Below are 22,700 nucleotides of genomic sequence, written 5' to 3'. Positions count from 1 at the left end.
TGATTTTCCATTATAGAAAATGGATTGCTCCTGTATGTACAGCAGGACGTTGGATGCTGTTTTCACAGAGTGGTGATGTGTCTGCTGTGGTTCCCTTTTTTCTCCATGTTTGCGGTGCATTCGTGACCTCTGCATTTTCCTGCCACAAGCCCCAAATGACCACAAGTTTAATTATAAACATGTTTCTCTGTCTCCCTCTCAGCTGATTTCCAGTGATGCAGATGGGGCCATTCACAGGGCGGGACGCTTCAGGGTGGAGAACGGTTCATTAGATGAGGTACAAATAATATCACATTCTTCTTGTACAAATCTCTGTCCATTTCCATCCGTCCATACATCCATATATATCACCTCTTATGTTCTGCAGGACAAGTAATAACGAGTTAATTAACTTGGCACGAGGACTGGACAAATGAGACATGTCATTGAAGTTTCGTCCTACATTAAAAAAAAAAAAAGTACATAGGAGCATTTGTAAATACTAACGTGTTTTTAGTCTTGCCATGTCTGTTGGTGTTTGGAAAATGATTTTATGTGGCTTTAAATAACAAGAAACATTGTGAAAGACAAAGTCCTGGTTGCCATGACTTTAGTGGGTTGCTTTCAGTGTGCTCACATCCCCCAGCACTCACCTTGTATAGTTTGGGTTCATATTTTTGTCGTGATTTATGTCTTTTTCATGCTTAAGGACCATTTGGTGGCTGCATGATGATGCTGTTATTAGAGTTGTAACCTGACAGCAAGACGGTCCGGGGTTCAAATCCCGGTCAAGGCTGTTTCTGCATGGAGTTTGCATGTTCTCCATGTGGGTGGGTGGGTTCTCACTGGGTACTCCATCTTCCTCCCTCCAATAAAAATATCATGAGTGGGATGATGATTGGTCTCTCTAACTTGGTCTTAGGCACGAGTGTGTGCATGTGTAGGCGTGTGGGGGTGTGTGTGTGTGATTGTTTGTCTTGTGTGTTGCTGCGTCGCCCTGTCCACCTTGTACCCCACCTCTTGCCCAGTGACTGCTGGAGATAGCCACCCACCATCTACAGATGTAGACATTAAATGGATGAATGGAGGGAAAGGTCAATTGACCATCTTGGGGAAAACGTTCAGTGCTGTATGAGTGCCCCCAAGTGGTCGGCAATGATTTGCTTAATTACCCAGAAAGCATTGCCTAAAGAATACTAATTTTTAAAAAAAACAGACAGGATTCGCTCCCATGCTTTTGTCTATTGCTGTTGCTGTCTCAGGTGTCGTATTATATTATAAGAGAATAACTTTGTAGCTTTCAACTGGTAAACTTTTTGCTCCTACAAACCAATGTTCAACTTTGATAATAGACAGTTGGTTCTTTATGTCTGATTTCCTGTCTTGTATTCAGAAAGAATTGCTATTATTCAAGGCATGACCATCAGAATGACGATGTGTGTGTGCGTGTGTATGTGACGAGCAGGCTTCAGACTACACTCCTGGAACATGGAGGAGAACGGACGTCCATCTGGAAAACCCAGAGTACCACACCAGATGGTACTTTAAGTACTTCTTGGGAAAAGGTCAGTGGTGCCCCATAGAGGCTCTGTTTAGAAATAAAAAAAAACAACAAAAAAACACGATTACTCAAAGAGGCAGTTTAAAATAAGACTGAGAAACACATGGGGTGAGACCGAGACAAAGCCAGTGAGACGGCTTTCAGGACCTGCAGAAACAAATCATGCCTTGAACGTCTTCTCTGGTGCACAAAATGCTTCATATCGTATAAATTCAGTCTTGTCTCTGCGCTGCATCACTCTTCATTTGTGACTAAAATCAAACTATATTCCAGCTCAACTAAACTCTAATCTCACACACCGCCTATGGAGAAAACTCTTGGAGAAAATGCAGCACAGTCTCAGTAGTCAGACAAAGTAATGTCACCTTCCACGCATCAAGCCTACAATAACAGAGAAAGTAGAAAGAAAGAAAAACATTTAAATTAGTCACCTATTCCTTCACCTCTCTGACTCTCATCATTTCAACATCCTCATTAACATGAAGAACCTGCCCGTTCCCCGACTCACGGTGTAGGTGGCGACGCAAGTGGCACAACAGAAGATAAAAGTCTGCGTTCCTTAACCACGATTTAAGCCAGAAAGAGCACAGCCGTCTGAAAGGTTGAGATAAATTATACAACCTGGGGTGGATACAGACGCTTCTGAGGGAAAGTTAGTTATATAAAAAAAACTACGAAGAAAGAAAGTCCATTTTGTCCTCCACTCAGGATCTAATGAGGCTGCGGAATAGGGAGTTTCAAAATGAAGAAAGTTGGCTCGACCTGTTTGGACCACAGCTGAGCCATCTGTGTCTCACAGCCTGAGCTAGCTCACTGCGCCCGACAACACATGATGAACTGGAGGCCACTTCCTGTGTGATGGAGCACCTGCATTTATACAGTGGCATGAATTCACATTTTATTGATGATCTGATTAAAAAAAAACAAAAGAAATCTTCTGTTTTCTGGGATTAAAAAGCATAAAATAAAAACTTTTCCAAACCAAACCAAAGGAAAACAATGCACAGTTGTTGCTTATCTAAGGCATAAAATATGCCAATGAACGAATGGCTAAAAACAATTGGAGTCTAACTAGATTCAGAGATTTGTGTGGCGTTGTTTCTAAAGATGTGACATTATCAACTTCAGAGAAGGAGGCATGAATAGTCTGAGTCAAAGGTTTAACAACCCGGGTTAAGACTTAATGAAAAATTACATATGACAAGGTAAAAATACCATAATAGACAAAGAGCACAAAACAGCAGAGATGAGAAAGGAAGAACTGGGTGTATGCCTCTATGGGTGACAATGTAATAGCTTTTGTTTTTGCGTGCACGATGTCTCACAAAAGTATTAATACAATTTGAGCATTTTTCCTTTTAGTATTTTATATGATAGATCAACACAAAAGTAATCCATCAATGTGAAGTGGAAGGAAGAGGACACATGGTTTTCAAAGTGTTTTTTTTTTTTTACACAGGCATGCATTTGTATTCAGGTCACTTCATCCTGATACCCAGAAATAAAATGTAGTGGAATCATTTACTTTGAGAAATCACACAACTAAAGATAGTCTACCTGTCTGTATCTTATAGTGTGAGTGTGAATACAGCTGTTCTGTGATTTGGTTTGTTAGAAAACTGACAACTAATACTGTGAAGCACGCAGATACAAATTCATGCCACGCTTTTCAAATTTTGGACTCCCCCCCAGCCAAAAAAAATCCCTTAAAGTTTGCAGCTGCAATATATAGGAAATGTGACAACTTCTAAAAGCAACCAGTGCTTTTCCGAGACAGTGTGCAACTTGCATCCATGCGTCGCCTTTTTCTTCCTTCAGTCCACCAGAACTACGTGGGTACAGATGCCGAGAAAAACCCTTTCTACCTGTCGGTCGTCCTCTCGGACCAGAACAACCAGCGGGTCCCTCAGTACCGAGCCATTCTCTGGAGAAAAACGGTGAGCTGACCCGATTATTTACCAAAATGGACAGAGTTCAACTCTAAATACCTTTTCTAGAATTTTTCAATCTGGTGAGTAAGATGAATGTCAATATGAAGACTCTTTTGAAAAAAGATACTTTACAAACATTACTGCCTCACAATATCCTCCACAAATCAAATATTTTTTTTATTTTTTTTAAGTGATAACACTCCAGCAAACAAAATGTATAAATATTTTCTTCTTGCATGTATTGTTGAAGGAATATAAAGATGCTCAGACTGCTATGTTTTGGGACCTTGGTATTCCATCTTTCAGTCCTAGTGTGTGTGGGATGCAAGTTCCTCGATGTGTGTTTGCTGTTTAGTGATTCAGTTACATGACCAGGACAGCAGGGATCTAATTTTGCTCTGCGGCCTCGTCTGGAACCTGATTAGGGCGCCGCACCTCCGCTGCATGGGCACATTGATTTGTCCCTTTTCTGACGAGACTTTAACTCATACAGGATGTTTGTGTCGCCGTCGTTCTGCAACAGAGCAACTATGCAATTATTCTGTCTTTAATTGAAGAAAGCCTGAGTGGTTTTGGGAGCTTGTTGGGTAGAGTTGTGGAGAGCATCTTATTTGCACGGAAAATCCATGAGGAGCAGCAGGAAAGCATGTTTAAAACATGGACATTTTTCAAACCAGAAGGTGAAGGACACTGAGGTGGCTAATGTGGTTTTTAACCCCGGATGTTTGTCACTCTTGTTCACTCAGGGAACTTTGAAGATCAGCCTCCCGTACAGTCCGACTAAAACACTATCAGTCAAGTCCATCTTAAGGTGAGAGACAAGCACAACTTTTATTCTACTTTTTTATCAAGATCTGGTGTCACATGTCGCTTCTGAGACATCAGACCTCAGCCTTGCATTGTAAGAGTTTTTCTTATTATTTATGTTGGACTTTATGCAACAGGTCCATAATACAGAGGTTGTATGCCTGCAGCATTTGCAGATTAGGGTGATAAATTCAGCTTTTCAACCTTTTTGTAGGCTGTGAATCCATACGCTGTGAATCAAATCCGTTCTCTTAGTTGTTAGAAATTAGCAATGCATTATGGAGATTAATAAGGAAAACTAATGTGTTGATCTTAAATCATTTGTATAAGTAATATTTTCTGATTAATTCATATTGATCCCCATTTCATTGTGGTTATGATCTGCACATGAGCCAGTGGAATCCCTCTGGTAACCAGTGTTTAGTTATATAAAAAAAAGTTTCATGATGGCAGCATAAATTAAACGTCAAAGTTTACTTTAAATCATTAAACAAAATTATAAAGAACAATGAACTAAGCTCTTGAATGAGCTTTGCTTCATAAGCCTCTTAAGAATAAAGTTATTGCTAATGCGTTTCCTCTCTTTTCCACAACACTTTTCCCTTCCACTCAACTTTCCAGCAGTTCTCACTCTCAAAAGCCAACATTATTACCAATAATAATTTGTGATGTAACGTCCTACTGTCTTTCTGCCTTCCACAGGATTGTGTAAAGAAATTAACAGAAACAAATATTAAAAATATATCACATTGTCTGTTATGAATCAGCTTCATTTTATTTATATGTCTACCTTTATAAATTAAGTTACCTAAATAAATGACATTTTTGATTATATTCTTCTTATTTTGTCTGTCACTGAAATAAATATGTGAAACTAAAGGATTCAGAATCTAAACTTTTTACTCTATGATAACTATTAAATTACATAAAATGGACGAGATGTGCCCTTAAACATGATTGCGGTTCAGTTTCAAAAACAACATTTCACAAGAATGGCCCATATATTTCCTTTACTTAATAGATGTTTTGGCTATTTGCACAAAAGACCTTGTGTTTCAGGTAGCAAATGCCAGACTAGAAACAGGATATAAGAAGCTGCATGACAGAGGAGATTGGAAATGATGAATTCCTCAGGCTGGGGAGGATCAGCAGTGAAATTGAAACAAGTTCAAATTGTTCAAATTAAGATGAGAAATCCCCCATTTCAGTTCTCATTTTTCAGTATGACTTTCTGAGCCATTGGCCTTCAGTCATTCCTAAATCCCTGCTTTTTGTTCTCTCTTTTTTCCCCAACCCCTCTCCTGCTCTTCTTCCAATATTTCATTTCCTCCTCATCTTTCCTCGATTACAGTGCAATGAACATGGACAGGTTTGAGAAAGGCCCCAGGGAGATCCTCAACCCAGAGATTCAGAAGGTGAGAGTGACACCGGAGCGGCAGCTGGCTCCCCCCGCTCAAGCGGCGGTTCATTTCACGCCACACCTGATCAGCAACACCTAAACTCTATAATGTCCTCAGGCTGTGTCATCTATCATCGCTGTGCTGGTTAGTATGAATGACACTTTTTATTTCCTCTTTCCTCAGGACCTGCTGGTGTTGGAGGAACAGGAGGTATGGAAGGATGTAGCACTGTTTGCTCGTTCGTACTGTTATTTATCTTTTTTTTTCTGCAAAGCGTTTTGTTACATATGTTTTCCAGTCTTATATTGATGGGGTTTTTTGTTTTTGTTTTACAAAAAAGCTATATTCAGTGTACTTTTCGATTTAATTCATTTTTCTGACTCTAATATAATTGCATTCAGTGCTTTTTATGCTTTAATGAAGGAGATGATACACATTTGTTGGGTCCATGTTTGCTAAAGTATGCAAACATGGATATGTTTGCATACTTTACCAAACATATCCATATTAGTTGTTTTTGTTCTGAACCATAATGTCCATATTTTTAATTTTTTTTATAGGGTTCAGTCAATTTTAAATTTGGTGTGCTGTTTGCCAGAGACGGACAGCTCACAGATGACGAGATGTTTAGCAATGGTAAAACGCTTACTTTATTGGCACAATTTATGTTTGTAATTTGTTAATTTAATTCAGTGTGATAATTTGACATTGGGTTTTATGTATTTATTGTGATGTTTTCTTTATTTTTAGCCTTTTTAGTTGTAGCTCTGTTTAGTGTAGCTATAGCCTATGACCTATTAGATTAGCTTTGCTATAAAAACAATAATGCTTCTGTGCCTTGCCAAAAATATTCAAGCCATTTTAAAATTTGTGCTTTTTTTGTCACACAGCTGAATTTACATCGCACATGGGTGGAATAATGCCTTTAATGATTCGTTTATTTCTCAAAGAAATTGAGTTTTATTTAGGAGTTTCAGATTACTGGTGGCTCAATCCATGCACTGTTTTGTGGAGAACATCAGAATGAACGAAAACCTTTGCAAATGTGGCACAACGTACATGTTGACGGGCTTTTATGTTCGTTTTAGAGACGGGGAGCGAGAACTTCGACAAGTTCCTCAATTTGCTGGGCGATACTGTCACACTGCAGGGGTGGGCAGGCTATCGAGGAGGGCTCGACACCAAGAGTAAGAAAAGACTTACAGCATCTTACGAGAAAAGAGATGTTAAAGCACGGTTTTGTTTATTGCATTTCGATGTGGTTTGATTTCTGTTTTGTCTCTCCAGATGACACTACAGGACTTCAGTCCATCTACACGGTGTATCAAGGCCATGAGCTCATGTTCCACGTCTCCACCATGTTGCCCTACTCTAAGGAGAACAAGCAGCAGGTTTGTGTATAGGAGAGCCTTCAAATATGTTATTATAGGAAACAGTCTGTGCTCATCCTGGGGTTTGCTGAAGTGTTGCGTGATCCCAGAGACGAGCTGCGGATCAAACACATCCCACCAGGATATTTCACCTCAGCCTGTCGACTGGTGTTTCTTTTCTTAAGACATTATTTTATTATTGTGAGTTAGTCGTGGTGTTTATAAAGGGTTATGATGCAACACTAGAGGTTTGGAGGTGGAAGGAATACTGCCTGATTTTTTTAAAAAAAGGAGACCCAAGGTTTACAAGTTAGACATACTGTATGTTGTACACTTGGAAAAAAATATAGATTTTTTTTTAAGTTAGTTCTGTCAAACAAAACAAAAAATGCAGATCTAATCATCTAAAAGATTCATGCTCAAGGGGAAAAGGTCTTTTGTAAGTTGCTGCAATTGCATTGGTTCAGAAAAAAATGTGTTATGAACTTAGCATTCAGTGTGTAATTTAACATAACATTAAATTTCCTAAATGTGTTGCTTTCTGTCACTTTTAATCAGTTTGAGCAGCTTTTGCTCTCTGCTTGTTTTTCACTTCGGCCTGTTGTGTCTGCTTTTTTTCTTCTTTTGTGATTGCTTGCATTTTTGTTTACTACTTCTTCTTCATCTTCTTCATCATCCAGTCTATTGATTTGCTAGTTTGTGATCTGAAAACTTCCATTGTTGTTCCAACTGTATGTTTAAGGTGGTTAACAATGTGTTGGTGTTTTCAGGGTGTAGTGTTCGGTTTCCTCCAAACATCATTTTGCGTTTCACTTCTGAAGTTACTAGTAGCACTGGATTTTATTAAGTGGTAAGATGGTTGAATGTATGCCACATGTGTCAGAAATATGTATTTTTAAAAAGCTGAAATCAGTTGTTCTTTAGAAATAATGGGCTACATTGACCAATCTCAACAAATCCACTAAAATACACTGAAGTTCAGGGATGTATCATGACAAAATGTCAAAAAGTTTTGTCAGTACTAATACTTTTGCCCATAAATGCAGTAGGGGGAAAACATTTCCCAGGTTCATCAGGGTTCTTTGTTTAGGCTGCTGTCTCTTGCCTTTGTGTGTCTGAAAGGTGGAACGGAAGAGGCACATTGGAAACGACATCGTTACCATCGTATTTCAGGAAGGGGACGATGCGTCGTCGTCCTTCAAACCATCTATGATCCGATCACACTTCACCCGTATCCTTCACATGGACAACGGATGTCAGACAAATCAAGCGGTCGGCTACAGGAGCAGCCGACCGCCGGAGTGAAAAGCAGAACACTGAAATTATCTGCTAAAGCAATGTGCTTCCGTCATCATGTAGCTTTCCGATACATTTTATTTGCAGATATTTTTGCTTTAGTCAGGTATAATAGCCAGAATGACAGTTACAGGTGAGTTGCTTCAGTTCTTACAGTGTAATGGTTATTTTATACAGAGCTCCATTTGTTTCATTTGCTTTTTTAATGGGTCTTAGAGATATTTCACAAAGCCTTCTCTTTGCCACAGGTTGAAGATTTTCTCGGAGGAGAGCGTTCCACTGTTTGGACCCCCTCTTCCATCTCCGCCTGTATTTACTGACCACCACGAATTCAGGGACTTTTTATTAGTCAAATGTATGAAAACAACAAAGCGCAGACACATTGGAGCTTATGCTGACGTGTTTCTAATACTCTGACCTCCCCTCTTCTCGCTCAGTAATCAATGGAGAGAAAGCCACACTGGAGACGCCGACATTTGCCCAGAAACGTCAGCGGACCCTTGACATGCTGATCCGCTCGCTCTACCAAGACCTCATGCCTGACCTGCACAAGGTAACGAAGCATTTCTGACCATAACTCCTGTACAGAGAGCTGGATAGGTGTCGGTTTTGGTTCTCCACAAGTTTCTTTTTTTTTTTTTTGTTTGCCCCAATCCTGCTGTCACCAGCAGCGACTGTAGCCGCTGCTCAGCTGCGTTCTGCTACATCTCACTGCAGTCTCCCTCCGCACACTGCACCACACCGACTGGGTACCACTGCAATGCTGACTTTCTCAGCAGGGCTCTCTCTCCTCATATCACTTTTGTTCTTATTTCTCTTGGGTTTTTTCCACTCCTTTCCCTTCACCGTTGGCCCTAACACGACTCGGTTCAAACTGCGTTTTCACTGCTGCTGCTCAACACCCTCCTCCCGCCTGAGGGTTTGTCTCTAAGACGCCTTTTTCCTTTCTCTTTCCCTGTGTGTGCCACACCTTATGTGTTCCACGTTTAGGTTCCCTTTTCTCCCCAGAACATGTTAAACCGGAGGTCTTTCAGCGACGTGCTGCCTGAGTCTCCGAAGTCGGCGCGTAAGAAGGAGGAGGCCCGGCAGGCTGAGTTTGTCCGAATAGGGCAGGTGAGATTACAAACATAGCAACACGATGTGCAAGACTTTTGGAGAAGGCAGCAAAAAACACTGAAGTGTGCACACCTGCTGCACAACACACACATTATGGTTACGCTCTAAAAAGGTAAACATTATGATGCCAGCATCGGGTCATCTCTCCAAATCACAGAACTCATTTCCATTTCAACAATACAGGGAACTGTCCATGGTGTTATAAGAAAGTGGAAGTGATTGTAACAAAACAGCACAGCTGATAGGAAATAAAATCATGTGAAATTCAAATATTGGAAAAGAAAGAGGGTAGGGTGTTTTTTTTTGTTTCCTTTCATGTCTAACAATATTGTACATTTGTTCAATCTGCTGCATTTTTTTCTGACCTGTTTTCTTTAAAATGGAAAAACCCCTCCAGAAAGCTAAACAATGAAAATGTCAAAATGTATTTTGGTTGTTTTTATATTTTCCTTAATATTCTCTGAACTTTGTGGTCGTTTTGTGACAAAGTTAAACAAAGTCCTAGGAGTATACATCTGAAAAAACAGGAGACAGGTGGTGTGATTGGTAAATAAAACAAGGTGTGAGGGAGCAGAGAGAGACAAACCAAATGCACAACCCAAAAAGCACAAAGCTTCAAAATAGTTGCCTTATTTAATATGGAACACTTTTTTTTATGTGTTTTTGATTTTAAACCAGCTGTTATAATAAAATGAATCCACACAGTTGTTTTTGAGCCAGATGAACGAACCACAGTCCAGAGAAAAGATCAGGGTTGAATAATCACTTTCAATCAGCCTCTGTGTTTTGTCTTAGTGAGACGAATATGGTCAAGGCATCCCTTTACTTAATGTGCGTTTAGACAGCCTTACAGTCAGAAGAAGAAGAAGAAATCCCAAACTACGATCCCAGCCATTAATCCTACAGACCTGTCTGTTTGTGTAAAGTGTTTTGGCCATCATTCTGCCCGTCGCTCACCGTGACACTGACAAGCTAACAACTGCTTTTAGATGAACCTGTAAAGTGGTGCTACCTCAGAGAGATTGCCTCAGTTGTTTTGTTCCTGTGTTTTCTTCGTTCGCCGACCACTTGAGTGTCTTCTGCCCTTTATTTATTTATTTTTTTATTTTTTTTTAATTTGCTGCTGAAAAACAGAAAACCTGGATATCTCCAGGTTGTGACTTAAAGCGTAAAAATGAAAGGAAAAAGGGAGAAATGTCTCATGGGATGAATAAACATAATTTTTCGTTGTGTTTAATGAATGATTGGACCCCATAGTGTGCTGCTACGCCTTTTGTGCAGTTGGTTGGTATGTTTTCCATTATCTCCAAATTGCCTGTTTACGGAGATATGTGAATGCTATTGCCTTCTTCTTCTGCTTAAATTTGCAATGGTTAATGTGATCTGAGGAACAGACGGCCAAATCGTGTTCTGTGCTCGTTTCTACAGGATTTTGTTTAGGAGTATCAGCCTATGGAGGGCTAAATGCAGATTCACACCACACTTTCTAGATTGGTTCTGGTAAAAAAAAAATAACTGAAAGGCTTAAATCCCTTTTATTCCTGACCTTTTTCTTGGTATCTGGTATACAATTCTAATAAAATACATTAATCGGTGGCTGCAACATGACCAAATACGAGGAAACTCCTACTACAAGTACTTTTCTTAGCTGTGTACAATTTACTACGGCTTCACCAGAATTTTTAAGCCACCAAAAATGTAGGGAAAAAAAATCAGGAGACAGAAGACCAGATAAATATTTGCTGTAGTTTTTAGTGCGCATGTCGGGTTTATTAGATGCTGTCTCTTATCCAGGCTCTGAAGCTGAAGACCATCGTGAGAGGAGATGCACCAACAAGCCTTGTTACCACAGGCCTGTGCAGAAAAGAGGTGACAGAGAAACACACACAACGCTGAACAAACATCCACGTGATTCTGTAATTTAAAACATCTGCAAAATAGTCGGCCAAAAAATGGATGCTGGAGGTTATCTATTTGTCATGTTGAGCAAACATTATCACCAATCTACATGGGAAATGTTACCTTTTTATGCAGTTTAGTTCTCTTGAAATGTCTACAGGTCAGTCATTTGCTTTAGTATATGGTAAAATTTATATTTTTCTACTTACTTGGGTCAAATACGTTGAGTATCTGAAAGCTTCTCACAGTAGCTTGCTGTAATTTTGATCCAGTGCTCCTAACAGGACTATCATGAGTGACTGAGGTTTGTAGGCATCCTTGTTCACTGACACCACAGATTTTCCCTGGACTGCATCAGGGCTTTGTGATGTACACTCTAAAACCTTAATTTTGTTGTTGTTAATCCATTTTGCATCTGATTCATCAATATGAATAAGGTAATTGTCCATATGGAAGACCATTTGTGCCCAAGCATAAACTTCTTTGGCTGATATGTTACTTTAATGTTTCTTCATAATGTTCTTTTTACATAATTCCATTTATTTATTCATTTTTTTAAGTGTAGCTTCGTAACATGATGTTGCCTCTCCCATACATCAAATTTGGGATTATGTCTTCAGGCTTTCCAGGCTCTTTTTCCTAACATTGTAATAATGGCATCACTTTATTTTTAGTTTCTTCAGACTTCATGACATTTCTTCAAAAGTAAAGATCTTTTCGCAAAAGTATATTTGCAAATTGTAATATGACTTAATTTATTGCTTTTGGAGTAATGGTTTGCTGAATGGCTCTTTAGCCCAGGTCCTGTTGACCCTCTCTCACCATCATCCTCACAAAAGCTTCCGACCAGTCGACTCTCACCTTGAATATGACTGACATAAACATGTCAATCATACATTGACTCAGATGATGCTTACAAAGCCATGTCATCAATGTCTGGGTTTTTCAATTTGTTAAACGGATTTGCAATATTATGAAAATTTTCTCTGGTGTTTGGGAAATAGAAATCATTTTGACAATCCCAACTGGACTAAAACAGCAAATGTTTTTTGGGTTTTTTTCTGATTTATGTCAGACAGTTATGTGGGGGGGGGGGGTTATTGTGCATTTAATTTTTCAAAACCTGTTTTCCCGTCACTGCAGCCATGGGAATCTCAGTCTTTCAGCAGCACGTTCCCCTACGAGATCATATGTGCCGACTCGTGGGGTCAGTCTCTGCTGGTGGCCACCGACACAGCGGGGGTCTTGATGCTGGATGGTGAGTAAATCTCGATCAGTCTCTCTGAAATAATTACACAATCACCAGCACAATATCAAGCTGCTGCTCTGATGATGACTGTAATAATGCTGTCTGTGCTTTAGGCCCTGATCCGCCGCTGCCCGGTGCTGGTGAGTGACATCCAGTCAATAACTCTGTTCCTTCCTCAGGTGCGATGTATTTTTCACTCCTTATTTGACGACGTGGATCGCTGTATTGTGTTTCAGAGACGCCGACGCTTCCCCCTGTGCAGGTGTTTGACAAAACCATGGCAGTGAAGCAGATGCACATTCTGGAGCCTCAGGACCTTCTGATTACCCGGGCAGACAAAGGTAGGGTAGAAAGAAAAGACTGATACTGTTTAGTACTTCCTCCTTGCACATCAGAGGTAGATTTCCTTTAATCAACTCTTTTTCATCCTGTTATTGAATCAGCTATCTGCAGTGTATGCTTAGTCTTATTATCCTCTCTAAATGAATCTCTGTCATCTCTCTCTCTCTGGTTGAAAACATGGCAAACCTTTCTACTCAAGCTGGTCCAAAGTGGCATTGATCTCATGCTGAGATCTAAGGAATCTTACCCATAGAGAGCTTAAACTCTGTCATGCTGAAGGGCTTAGGGAGGGTAGACTGCAGGAAAGGACTAAAAGATCAGATCCCTCAACATTAAAAAGAAAACATACATACAGCGCCAGCCTTTTGAACTTGTTCACATTTTGTCACGTTTCCGCCACCGCAACCTTCTTAACCGGGATATGATGAGATCTGCAACACAGATCAGCAAATATTGATAGGATTGAAAGATATATATATAAAAAAATTGTGCTATTAATCATGTAAAAAAAATGATTTGTATTCATCCCAGCTGAGTGAAGACTTTCTACAACTCCATTTTGCCGAAATTGCAGCTGCAAGACTTGAGCTTGCAGACCGGATGGAGTCTCTAAACAGCAATTTTCATGTTTTGTTTTTGATCATCAGTTGGATTCAGATCTTGCTTTTAATTGGAGCGATCCTAACACATGAACATGCGTTTATCTAAACCGATTTAGTGTCAATCTGACTGTATGTTTAGAGTTACGGTTCTGTTGGAAAGTTTTAAGACCTTTTCAGCCTCTAACATGCAACTCCTTATTGTTAAAGATTTCGGCTTGTCGAATGAATAATAAAAAAAGAAAACCCTTTGTGAAACAGAAGTGTCCCTCATTTCGTTTCCAGGAAAGGACGCTCGGCTGTACGTGTTCAGACTCGGCGGCATCAAGAGAGGCCTGGAGGAACGGCAGCTCGTCAGAAGCAAGTGTGACTGCAGGGAGAACAAACTGGAAAAAACTAAAGGTGAGCAGCAGCTGCACAGACCGCAAACCGATCCCTACCACACTCAAGCAAAAGCTCCTCTCAGCTGCAAACACGACGTTGGATCGTGTCGACTTCTAGTCTTGTAGAGCAAGACATGGCCATATGGCAGAATTAACCTTCCGGTTTATATCACTCATTAAATTGCAAGAGGAGGAACGTTATTGGTGCCAAACACAGCTGGGCTCTCTGTAGTAAACCAATCAGTTATCCTCAGAAATCAATCAATTACACCCTTCCTGGTCAATGCCAACTTTTGGTTTTCTTTGAGCTTCTGATTTTTACTTATGCTAAAGAAAATAATGCATGAAAGTGAAATAAAATGTTTCAAGCTCTTTAGTTTAGGATCCAAAAGAAAATTAAGGAATTAAAGGTGATTCCCATACAGTAAGCATTTTGTTCCTAACCTTTATCTGATTCTTAAAATAAAGAAAAGCGTGACAAAGTGCACTCTACTTGTTGATGCATCTTTAGACTAAAAATATTGGAGCTATTGGCTTTGATACAGTTAATTAATAGGAAGAACTTATTTGTTTTTCAGTTTATCGTTGGTTAGAAGTAATCCAGAACAAAGTGAAAAAAACATGTCAGAGACTGAAGCTCAGTCTGAACATTCAACATTCAATGGAAGCATGAATTTAAAAAAAAATTAAACTGCACGTAAACTAGTATTTTCCAGAGGTTTTATTATCTAATACCCAGTCATTATAAATTTCTGAAAATAAATTATATCACTGAAAGCATCAGTGGTAAGGTGCTCACATATGTCCTTCACATCAACTCACAAAGTTACCTTGTATAAATCTTTAGGTGATTGATAATTTCTTTTGTTTGGTGATTTACTGGACTGTTCTTCTGGCTTTGGGACTGGCAGTTTTATGGAGCCAGTTGTTTGAACCCAGATGTTTCTTTCATAAAAACACAGAAAAAGATCTTATTTTAGGCTAGTGCTTCTCAGTAAATCCAATCGCATATATCATGACAATATCAATGTTTGCAGTATTGCGATTACAAAGTGTGATTTTGGTGGCTGAGAGACTGAACTCTTGGTGTTGATTGCAAATTTCAGTGACAATATCGCCATAACGTAGTTTCCTGATATTATTCAGGCCTGTTTAAAGGAAAAAAATAAAAATAAAATCTGATTTTAAAGTTTTAAAGCCTATCATAGTAAACTCTGTAAATTCAAAATATCCTTCATGCCCCACAGCTAATTTTGCAGTTGGTGTTTTGCATTTATGCTGAAGTTAATTCGTGACACAATTTTTTATTTTTTTTTTTAGTTGACATTTGGTAACCTGAGATCTACTCATCCTCAACTCTGCCCTTGGTCATGTGTGTACAGAAACGCTGAGACATTTCTAATGTATTTCTTGTCTCCTTTCCTCTTTGGGCCAGGTTGTCATTTGTACTCTATCAACACCCACCACGGCTCCGAGCTGAGAATAGTAGCAGCCATCAGAACCAAACTCCTCCTAATTACCAGGAAGCATCCACGTTTCAGCGCTGTCGCCACGGGAGCAGACTCCCCGGTGGAGGAGTTTCAGTACATACGGGTATGACAGTCCCAACATACAGATGCATAAAGAGAACAAAAATAAATAAATAAATTAATACTATTTTATATGAATATTTATTTTTGCACAAAATGGAGCAAAAAATATAGTGGGACATGCCATGACTTCTTTATGTCAACTTATTTTTTCAAATATGGTGATGTTTAGATCTAATTTCTCCAAAACAAATAAATGTTTGTTTTGTTTGTTATAAAACAATCAGAAACAGTTTTCTGATTGTTTTATAAATCAGAAAAGGACACTTGCAATACTAATATACCTAATATTAATACTTGATAACTAAATTTTTCTTCTTTTGTGTAAATTTTCGTTCTGAAGTTACAGCGTGAATGTCACTAATTTACAATGCTTCATTTTTGCCTTTTTCCAGTGTGTTATCATTATACGACATCCAACTTCTACGAAGCTTAAAAACAAGAATTTCATTCTTAAGTTTGAATTAGATGCAGGTTTTTCTTTTTTGCTACACTCGATCAAAATTACACACAAATAAGCATACATAACCATCCAATGACATTTAGTTAAACGAGCCAACTTTAATTAAGCTTTACTACTTGCATTTGAATGAATTTTTAAAGATGCAACCCAATTATGCTAAAATATTCATGTCATGACTGAAAAAAGTGTAAAGTTTTTCTGTAACCTGCTGTAAATATTAGAGTGAGTGCAGTATATATCTGAGTATGTATATTTTACTCTGCGTGGATTAAAGTAAAGCTGCGTTAAATTTAAAATTTATTGAAGCATTAGGTTGTCTTATTTTTTTTTTTTTTTGCCTTTAAAAGGTCAAAAGCATAATTTAAAAATCCCAAATCAGTTCAGCATTCAAATCAGTGATTAGTGTATTTAAACTTCCCACTGTGTTTTATAACCATGGTACCTAACTTTTAAAAAGAGAAAGGCTTCATGTCACAGGTACTGCTTGTTATAGTCTGTATATTGAATGACACGTTCCAAAAAAAAAAAAAAAGGCATTTACACCTTCGAGGGTTTTTCCATGGAAATATGATTAAGCGATGATGTTAACGAACCCCACCCACAGGAAATCTGTCTGTGTGACCCGCCTGTGGTGATGGCGCTGGTAGACGGTCCGACCGGGGAGAACGACAACATGATATGCGTGGCCTACAAACACCAGTTCGACCTGATCAATGAGAGCACCGGGGATGCCTATCGACTTCATCACGTCGACGCCAACAGGGTGAGGAACTTGGTGTGCATGCACAATGTCGCTGAAGTCTCGTTTTTGAAAAAGATCACCAATGAGTGGTCATTTATAACAAGCTAAAAAAGCAACAGACTCAGATATGACAGCAGAAATCGCCATGTGAAGGGAATACGCTGCAGATCTTTTACATTCCCTTGAGTTAGTGTGACCTGACATTATTCTCCAAAAGACCTTCTGTCACATTTAGCCTTTTGTACTTTTTCCAGATGTTCAAGTGATTTCTGTAAAGTGACTTGCCTTTGCCTGCAGGTAAACTTTGTAGCAGCCATTGATGTGTATGAAGACGGCGAGGCGGGCCTCCTCTTGTGTTACAACTGTGAGTCTCCCTTTGACTTTTCACATTTTAGATGCTCTTTGATTCAGGTTAAAGCTAGACCATGTTTTTTTTTTCTCCTGCACTTAGAAAAGGGAACATTCACCTTTGCTCTAAACCCTGTTTGTCACATTAAAACCACAAAATTAAATGTATTTCATTTGTATTTTATCTTATCGGAAAAGCATCCCCACAACATGCTGCCGCCACCACCGTGTTTCAAAGTGGATGTTGTAGTTGTACTCCGTTTACTTATCAGGTGGCTTATGAGGACATTTTGTCATAGTGGATGCTATTTAGGGGTATCAAATCAAAAAGGGGATGAATACAAATGTCATGACATTATATATTTTTTTAATTTTTTCTCTCTACTTAGCTAATTTTTTTCAATAACTCAAACTGCTTTTCATATCTACCTTGCAAAAAAGCAGCTTAGACCTTATTGATTAATATCACTCTTGCTTTCTGTAATTCTGAGTACAAAAAAGCTAGCAAAAAAGGAAGTGAACCCCTTTTATTTTATGTAAATTTGCACTTGTTTCTTCCTCCAGATATTTGTTACTATAAGAAAGTTTGCCCCTTTAACGGCTCCACACCAATGATCCAGTCCAACACTTCTGATTTCCACTTCAGCTGGAACCAGATGCCCAACGCTATCGGTAGGTAGCTCCCTACCCTGCCCATTGCGGTCACCATGGAAACACCATGTGTGACCAGAAGCATCCTGCTGACATTAGATTACGTGCATGTTTTTGTTTGGAGATGCTGTTGAGAGGCTGATGCTTCCTGAATCCACTACCCCTGAATGACTCTGTGTCGTAAACGAAATTCTGCCAAGCTATTAATAAAAGCATATAAAAAAAAGCAAACAAAATTAAAAATTTTAAAAAAAGATCTGATATGGTGATTGATTTTTTTTTATGTGCTTATTTTGTGTTTGCAGTTTGCGCTTTTCCTTACATCCTCGCCTTCACAACGGATTCCATTGAGATCCGACTGGTGGTCAATGGAAACCTTGTTTACACAGCAGTGGTCCCGGAGCTGCAGCTGGCTGCCTCGAGGGTCAGTATGATTAGATGCAATTACGCGACCAGGGCAGGGCTTTCTTGGAGCCGGCGCATGCTTGTTGCCCAGAGTCAAAAAACGTCTTGCACCTTTAGACTGTTGGCTCCGTGTTATTTTTTTTCTAATCCAAACCAATATCTTGGCTCGTAGACATTTAAAAATCTCCAGCAGATGTTTTTTGAAACTGCATGCACGACAACGACTTCACTCAATCATAAAAGAAGATATAAAAATGAATCTAGCTAGATATAAACATGTAGAAATCTCAGCACAGATGACATGAAAGATAATAGTGAACCAAAATGGGCTGCTCATATGACACACGCGTTAGCTGAAGTGCAGCGGCTTTTATTTAGATAGGTGCAAACATAAGCTTTGCAAAGCTGCTGAATAAAACACATCAAAGATCTCAACAGAAATATTACATACTTAAAATAATATAACTAGGCTGTATTTGAACCACAAAGCTAAATACTGCACAATGTGAAGCGATGTAGAAATATCCTCCTAGATTCCTAGAACATTCAGGTCCATCTCAATCCATTTGAATATTATCAAAAGCAAATTTATGTCCATAACATGAATCAAAACATCAAATTAATTTACTAAAGTTTTGATGACATACAGTTGGTGTAGACCTAAAATTAGGCCAATAAAAGCAAAGTTTAATACGGAGATCTTAAAACGTAGGTGTGTCTCACCTGCACATAACAAGATTAATAGTAGTTCCAGCAGACATACACTCCCTCATTAAGGAGGGTAAGCCACAAAATGTTATAGAATAGAATAGAATAGAATAGAATAGAATAGAATAGAATAGAATAGAATAGAATAGAATAGAATAGAATAGAATAGAATAGAGATCCCCAAGGGGAAATTAAAGAACAAATTAAGAAATTAAAGAAGCTGGCTGTTCACGGAGTGTTGTATGCACGCGTTAGTGGAAAGTTAATTGGAAGGAAAAAGGTGTGGCAGACAAATATGTACAAGCAGATATATATAAACACAGCCTTGTGGGGATTATGAATCAAAGCCTTTCCAAAAGTGTGTGGGAGACTCACAGATTCAGGAGCAACCAAACCCAGGCTATATGTTTTAAGCCAATCTAAGTATCTACATGTAATGCTTCCAATTTCTCGAAAAATAAATGCTGCTTTTTGGATACATGTAAGCCATGATCGTCAAAACGAGCAGAAAAAAAAGTGCTGGAAATATAACTCCTCTTTGTGTAATGAATCAAGTTTCACTTTTTGAGTCAAAGTACTGAAGTGAATCAACCTTTCTCAGGGTATTCTAATTTATGAAGATGCACCAGTAGAATAATTTGTTTCTGTTTGTACATTCAATCATTTTAAAAACTAAGCACTTATAATCTGCGAACTTGCTGCAAATCTAAGTCCATTCTAATTTAATCAAGCATTTGAATGTTTGCAGTCGCTTGGTGTCAGTCTTTCAGCTCTGTTACTTCAATCAAACCCAGATGAGCTTCGTCATAAATTTTACAGAGAACTAATCTAAAAAAAAAAAGAAAAAGAAAAATGAGTGCACCTGGCATCAAACACAAATCTCCATCTCTTTTCTGATTCCTTTTTTTTTCTTGCCTCCCTTTGTCTCATCTCTGTCATCTCTCTGCTGTACCTCGCTTCCACTTTACTCTGCGTGCTTCTGTGTTTTATTCCGCCCACAGTCGGACATCTATTTTGTCTCGTCGGCGCCGGTGAGCTCAGCCTCCAACTGCAGTTCCAGAGACACCAGCTCTCAGAGCTCCCCCCAGACGCCCACAGGCTACGAGATGCCCGTATTTCCTTCACCGCTCGGAGATGGTAAAGCCCTGCACATAAAAAGCTCCGGGGCGAGAAGGGTGGAGAGTTGTTGTCTGGAAGGTGTTCAGACGACTCCAGAGCTATGTGACTTTGGGTGCCCTCACAGGCTTCAGTTTGACATTTGCATAAAGTGAACTCTGCAGGACGACTCTGTGACTCCACAGTGTTAGGGTTAGTTATGCACAATTTAGTCCTGTGCAGGTTTTCTCTTGCTTTGACTGAGATCCTTTTCTTCTGACTGTTCAGGACAGACAACTTTCATAATCTACTGCTCCATGCTCGCTACAGGCGGAGGTGCCGGGCGAATATGTTGCTACGGTTTCAAGTTTCTTTCTTCTGTTCGTCGGCAGCACCTTTGCGCGAAATGTGTTGCGAACCGAGCCAGTCGTGTCATTGCTACTCGCACTTAAAATCTGAAAATGCAGCTAAATCCTGTGGGGACTGTATGGATATGATGTTTCAAGTGTAGATTAGAACAGAGGATAATCGAAATAACTAGTAAATAACCAGGACAACAGTCATAGGATTAATTTCAATGGGATTTTTGACTGCACTCTGTCCAGAAATATTCATACCCCTTGAATTTCTTTTCACATTTTGTCAACAACTCGTAATATTTGTGCTTTTTTGCTTACTTATGGTAGAAATGAATAATTGCATAGGGACAAGAAATGTTTTCAAAGGTTTTTTTTGTTTGTTTATTTACATTCTGTATGAACCGTAATGTTCATACAGAATGTATTTTGACCCTTTCATCCCTAAATAAAATCCAACCAATGGCCTTCTTATCAATCAATCAAATTTTATTTGTATAGCACATTTCAGCAGCAAGGCATTTCAAAGTCCTTAGATCATCTAATCAATAATTGGAGTTCAGTTGTGTGTAATTTAGTTTGAGTTTAAACCCAGCTGTTCTGTGGAGGTTTCAGTAGTTTGTCAAAGACCAAACATAGCAGACAGGTTGGCGAGAAGCTTAAATCAGGGTTAGATTAGAAAATAATCTGGACGGACAGACGGATATATCAGACTTTATACCTCCATCCTCCCCCCACTATCAACAGCATTGATTTCAGGGATTATTAGGATCATTTTAACCCCTAATGGTGTCCATATTTCCTCATCCAGTCTCCCTTTCCTCTCAGTTCTGTCAGCCGCCCTGAGCCGATGCGCTGATGGATTGAGGAGGAGGTCCGCTCCTTGTTCATTGGATTTTACATCTGTTGATGTTGGTGACTTTGACTGAGGACAAAGACAGACAAACACAGTTATTAAATGAGTTGCCCGCGCCATTAAGCCTCATCCGTACTGAGGGGAGCAGTTATTTACAGGTCCCATTAAGGCTAACAGGAAGAAAGGTTTGGCTGTTGCTGCTGCAATTAGCCGAGGGCAGGATTTATGCTCTTAGACCGCTGCAGGTAATCAGTTCTCTCTGAGGGATTTTGATTTTCTGCCGTGTTGTTTCTAGTTGTGTGTGTCGTTCTGCACCACCCAGACAACTGAGACTGTGCGGGCGTGTGGTGTATGTGTGTGTGTGTTTCTGCACCTAATCTGTGTTACTGTGTGTGTACAGTTTGTGTAACCCTCTTCTTCATTCCTGGTTCAGATTCAATACGGATCCCCTATGGTACCAAGCTTTCCCTGTACATGTCTAAGGACGCTGAAGGTACTGCAGGATTCTCATCCTCAGCTCATAAAAAAAGCCCTCATAAAGCTGCCCCACTAACACACACACACACACTTTCCCAGAGTGTATCACCCTGTCTGCTCCAAGGCGGCATGTTGACTTGGACGTTGGTTGAATGTTAAGTGAACGTTATGTCTTCCCCGTCCTCCCACCCTCTCTTTCTGTCTCAACTAATTAAAGCATTAGCTTGAGAGGGGAGCGAGAGGGCAAAAGAAGGAATAGAGCGCAGAGAGAGGAGTGAAGCAGAGGCGGTAACGTCAGTCGAGAAGGAGGGCTTTATAATTGCGGGGAGAGAAAAGAGGCGGAGACGCAGGAAAGGTATGCCAGGAGGAGAGGGAGGGCGAACGAGGCAGAGAGGGAAGGAGAAGACACGTTTGTCGCAGCATGATTTACAGATTGCACTGTCGCCATGGAGACTTTTGTCAGCCCGCTCTTCGATCCAAAGTGGGAGTCCAAACAGCGGTGCCACAGTCTGATGATGGGGGATGAAGATGGGGTGAGGAAAAAAAAAAAAAGAAAGAAAGAAGGGGGGCTTGCTGACAAAAATCTCAGGCTCTAACCGCCTGCGCGCTCGCCGCGTCTGCTCCGTGGGGAGGTGTCCATTTGATGTAATTGCATCAGTAATGAGAGCGAGGTGCTGCTACAGGGGCGGTCGCTGGCCGCCCTCGACCTCCACTGGCTCGAACACACACACTCCGAGGACCTGCAGCCGAGCAGCTCAGGACAATTGGACTCTCAATTAGCACCCAGAACATCCCCGGCATTCAAGTGCCAATCATTTGCCAGTGTGATGGAGAGCAGGGCTCCCCCTGGTCCAGAAACTAATGCATGTGGAATATATTGATCTCTCTGATTATGTATTCCAAGTAACTGTATGCTTCTTTTCTTTTTCTTCCTGTGTGACAGCTCAGCAATCTGTAATAGCACTAACACAATGTACCTGTCGGAAATGAGTAGTGATCTTCCCTTTACTCCACTCACAGACTTACATTTCAGATGAAAGCCATCACTTCTATTCATTGACACACGAACCTGCCCCAT

At 39.8% G+C, this 22,700-nt stretch overlaps 1 protein-coding gene across 8 annotated transcripts in view; it reads left to right on the top strand.

Moving 5' to 3' along the window:
* Positions 1-22,700, top strand: part of garnl3 (GTPase activating Rap/RanGAP domain like 3) — a 79,850-nt gene that overhangs the window by 50,151 nt on the left and 6,999 nt on the right. For 5 of the 8 annotated variants that reach the window (XM_023338158.1, XM_023338159.1, XM_023338161.1 and 2 more), the window contains 26 exons: positions 203-277; positions 1,445-1,544; positions 3,359-3,477; positions 4,218-4,282; positions 5,630-5,693; positions 5,862-5,888; positions 6,239-6,314; positions 6,767-6,865; positions 6,966-7,069; positions 8,171-8,279; positions 8,432-8,477; positions 8,593-8,699; positions 8,782-8,897; positions 9,335-9,457; positions 11,255-11,329; positions 12,503-12,617; positions 12,722-12,748; positions 12,845-12,949; positions 13,835-13,951; positions 15,368-15,525; positions 16,589-16,747; positions 17,024-17,090; positions 17,639-17,746; positions 18,031-18,149; positions 19,840-19,975; positions 21,579-21,638. In XM_023338158.1, the coding sequence (XP_023193926.1) occupies positions 203-277; positions 1,445-1,544; positions 3,359-3,477; positions 4,218-4,282; positions 5,630-5,693; positions 5,862-5,888; positions 6,239-6,314; positions 6,767-6,865; positions 6,966-7,069; positions 8,171-8,279; positions 8,432-8,477; positions 8,593-8,699; positions 8,782-8,897; positions 9,335-9,457; positions 11,255-11,329; positions 12,503-12,617; positions 12,722-12,748; positions 12,845-12,949; positions 13,835-13,951; positions 15,368-15,525; positions 16,589-16,747; positions 17,024-17,090; positions 17,639-17,746; positions 18,031-18,149; positions 19,840-19,975; positions 21,579-21,638 (2,476 nt within the window). The remainder of the gene's footprint in view (positions 1-202; positions 278-1,444; positions 1,545-3,358; positions 3,478-4,217; positions 4,283-5,629; positions 5,694-5,861; positions 5,889-6,238; positions 6,315-6,766; positions 6,866-6,965; positions 7,070-8,170; positions 8,280-8,431; positions 8,478-8,592; positions 8,700-8,781; positions 8,898-9,334; positions 9,458-11,254; positions 11,330-12,502; positions 12,618-12,721; positions 12,749-12,844; positions 12,950-13,834; positions 13,952-15,367; positions 15,526-16,588; positions 16,748-17,023; positions 17,091-17,638; positions 17,747-18,030; positions 18,150-19,839; positions 19,976-21,578; positions 21,639-22,700) is intronic. The other 3 variants (XM_023338160.1, XM_023338165.1, XM_023338162.1) reach the window with 3 other exon arrangements.

This window comes from Xiphophorus maculatus, chromosome 8 (genome assembly GCF_002775205.1).
Source record: "Xiphophorus maculatus strain JP 163 A chromosome 8, X_maculatus-5.0-male, whole genome shotgun sequence".
Classification (NCBI taxonomy): Eukaryota; Metazoa; Chordata; class Actinopteri; order Cyprinodontiformes; family Poeciliidae; genus Xiphophorus; species Xiphophorus maculatus.
This window is presented reverse-complemented; position numbering and strand designations above follow the sequence as displayed.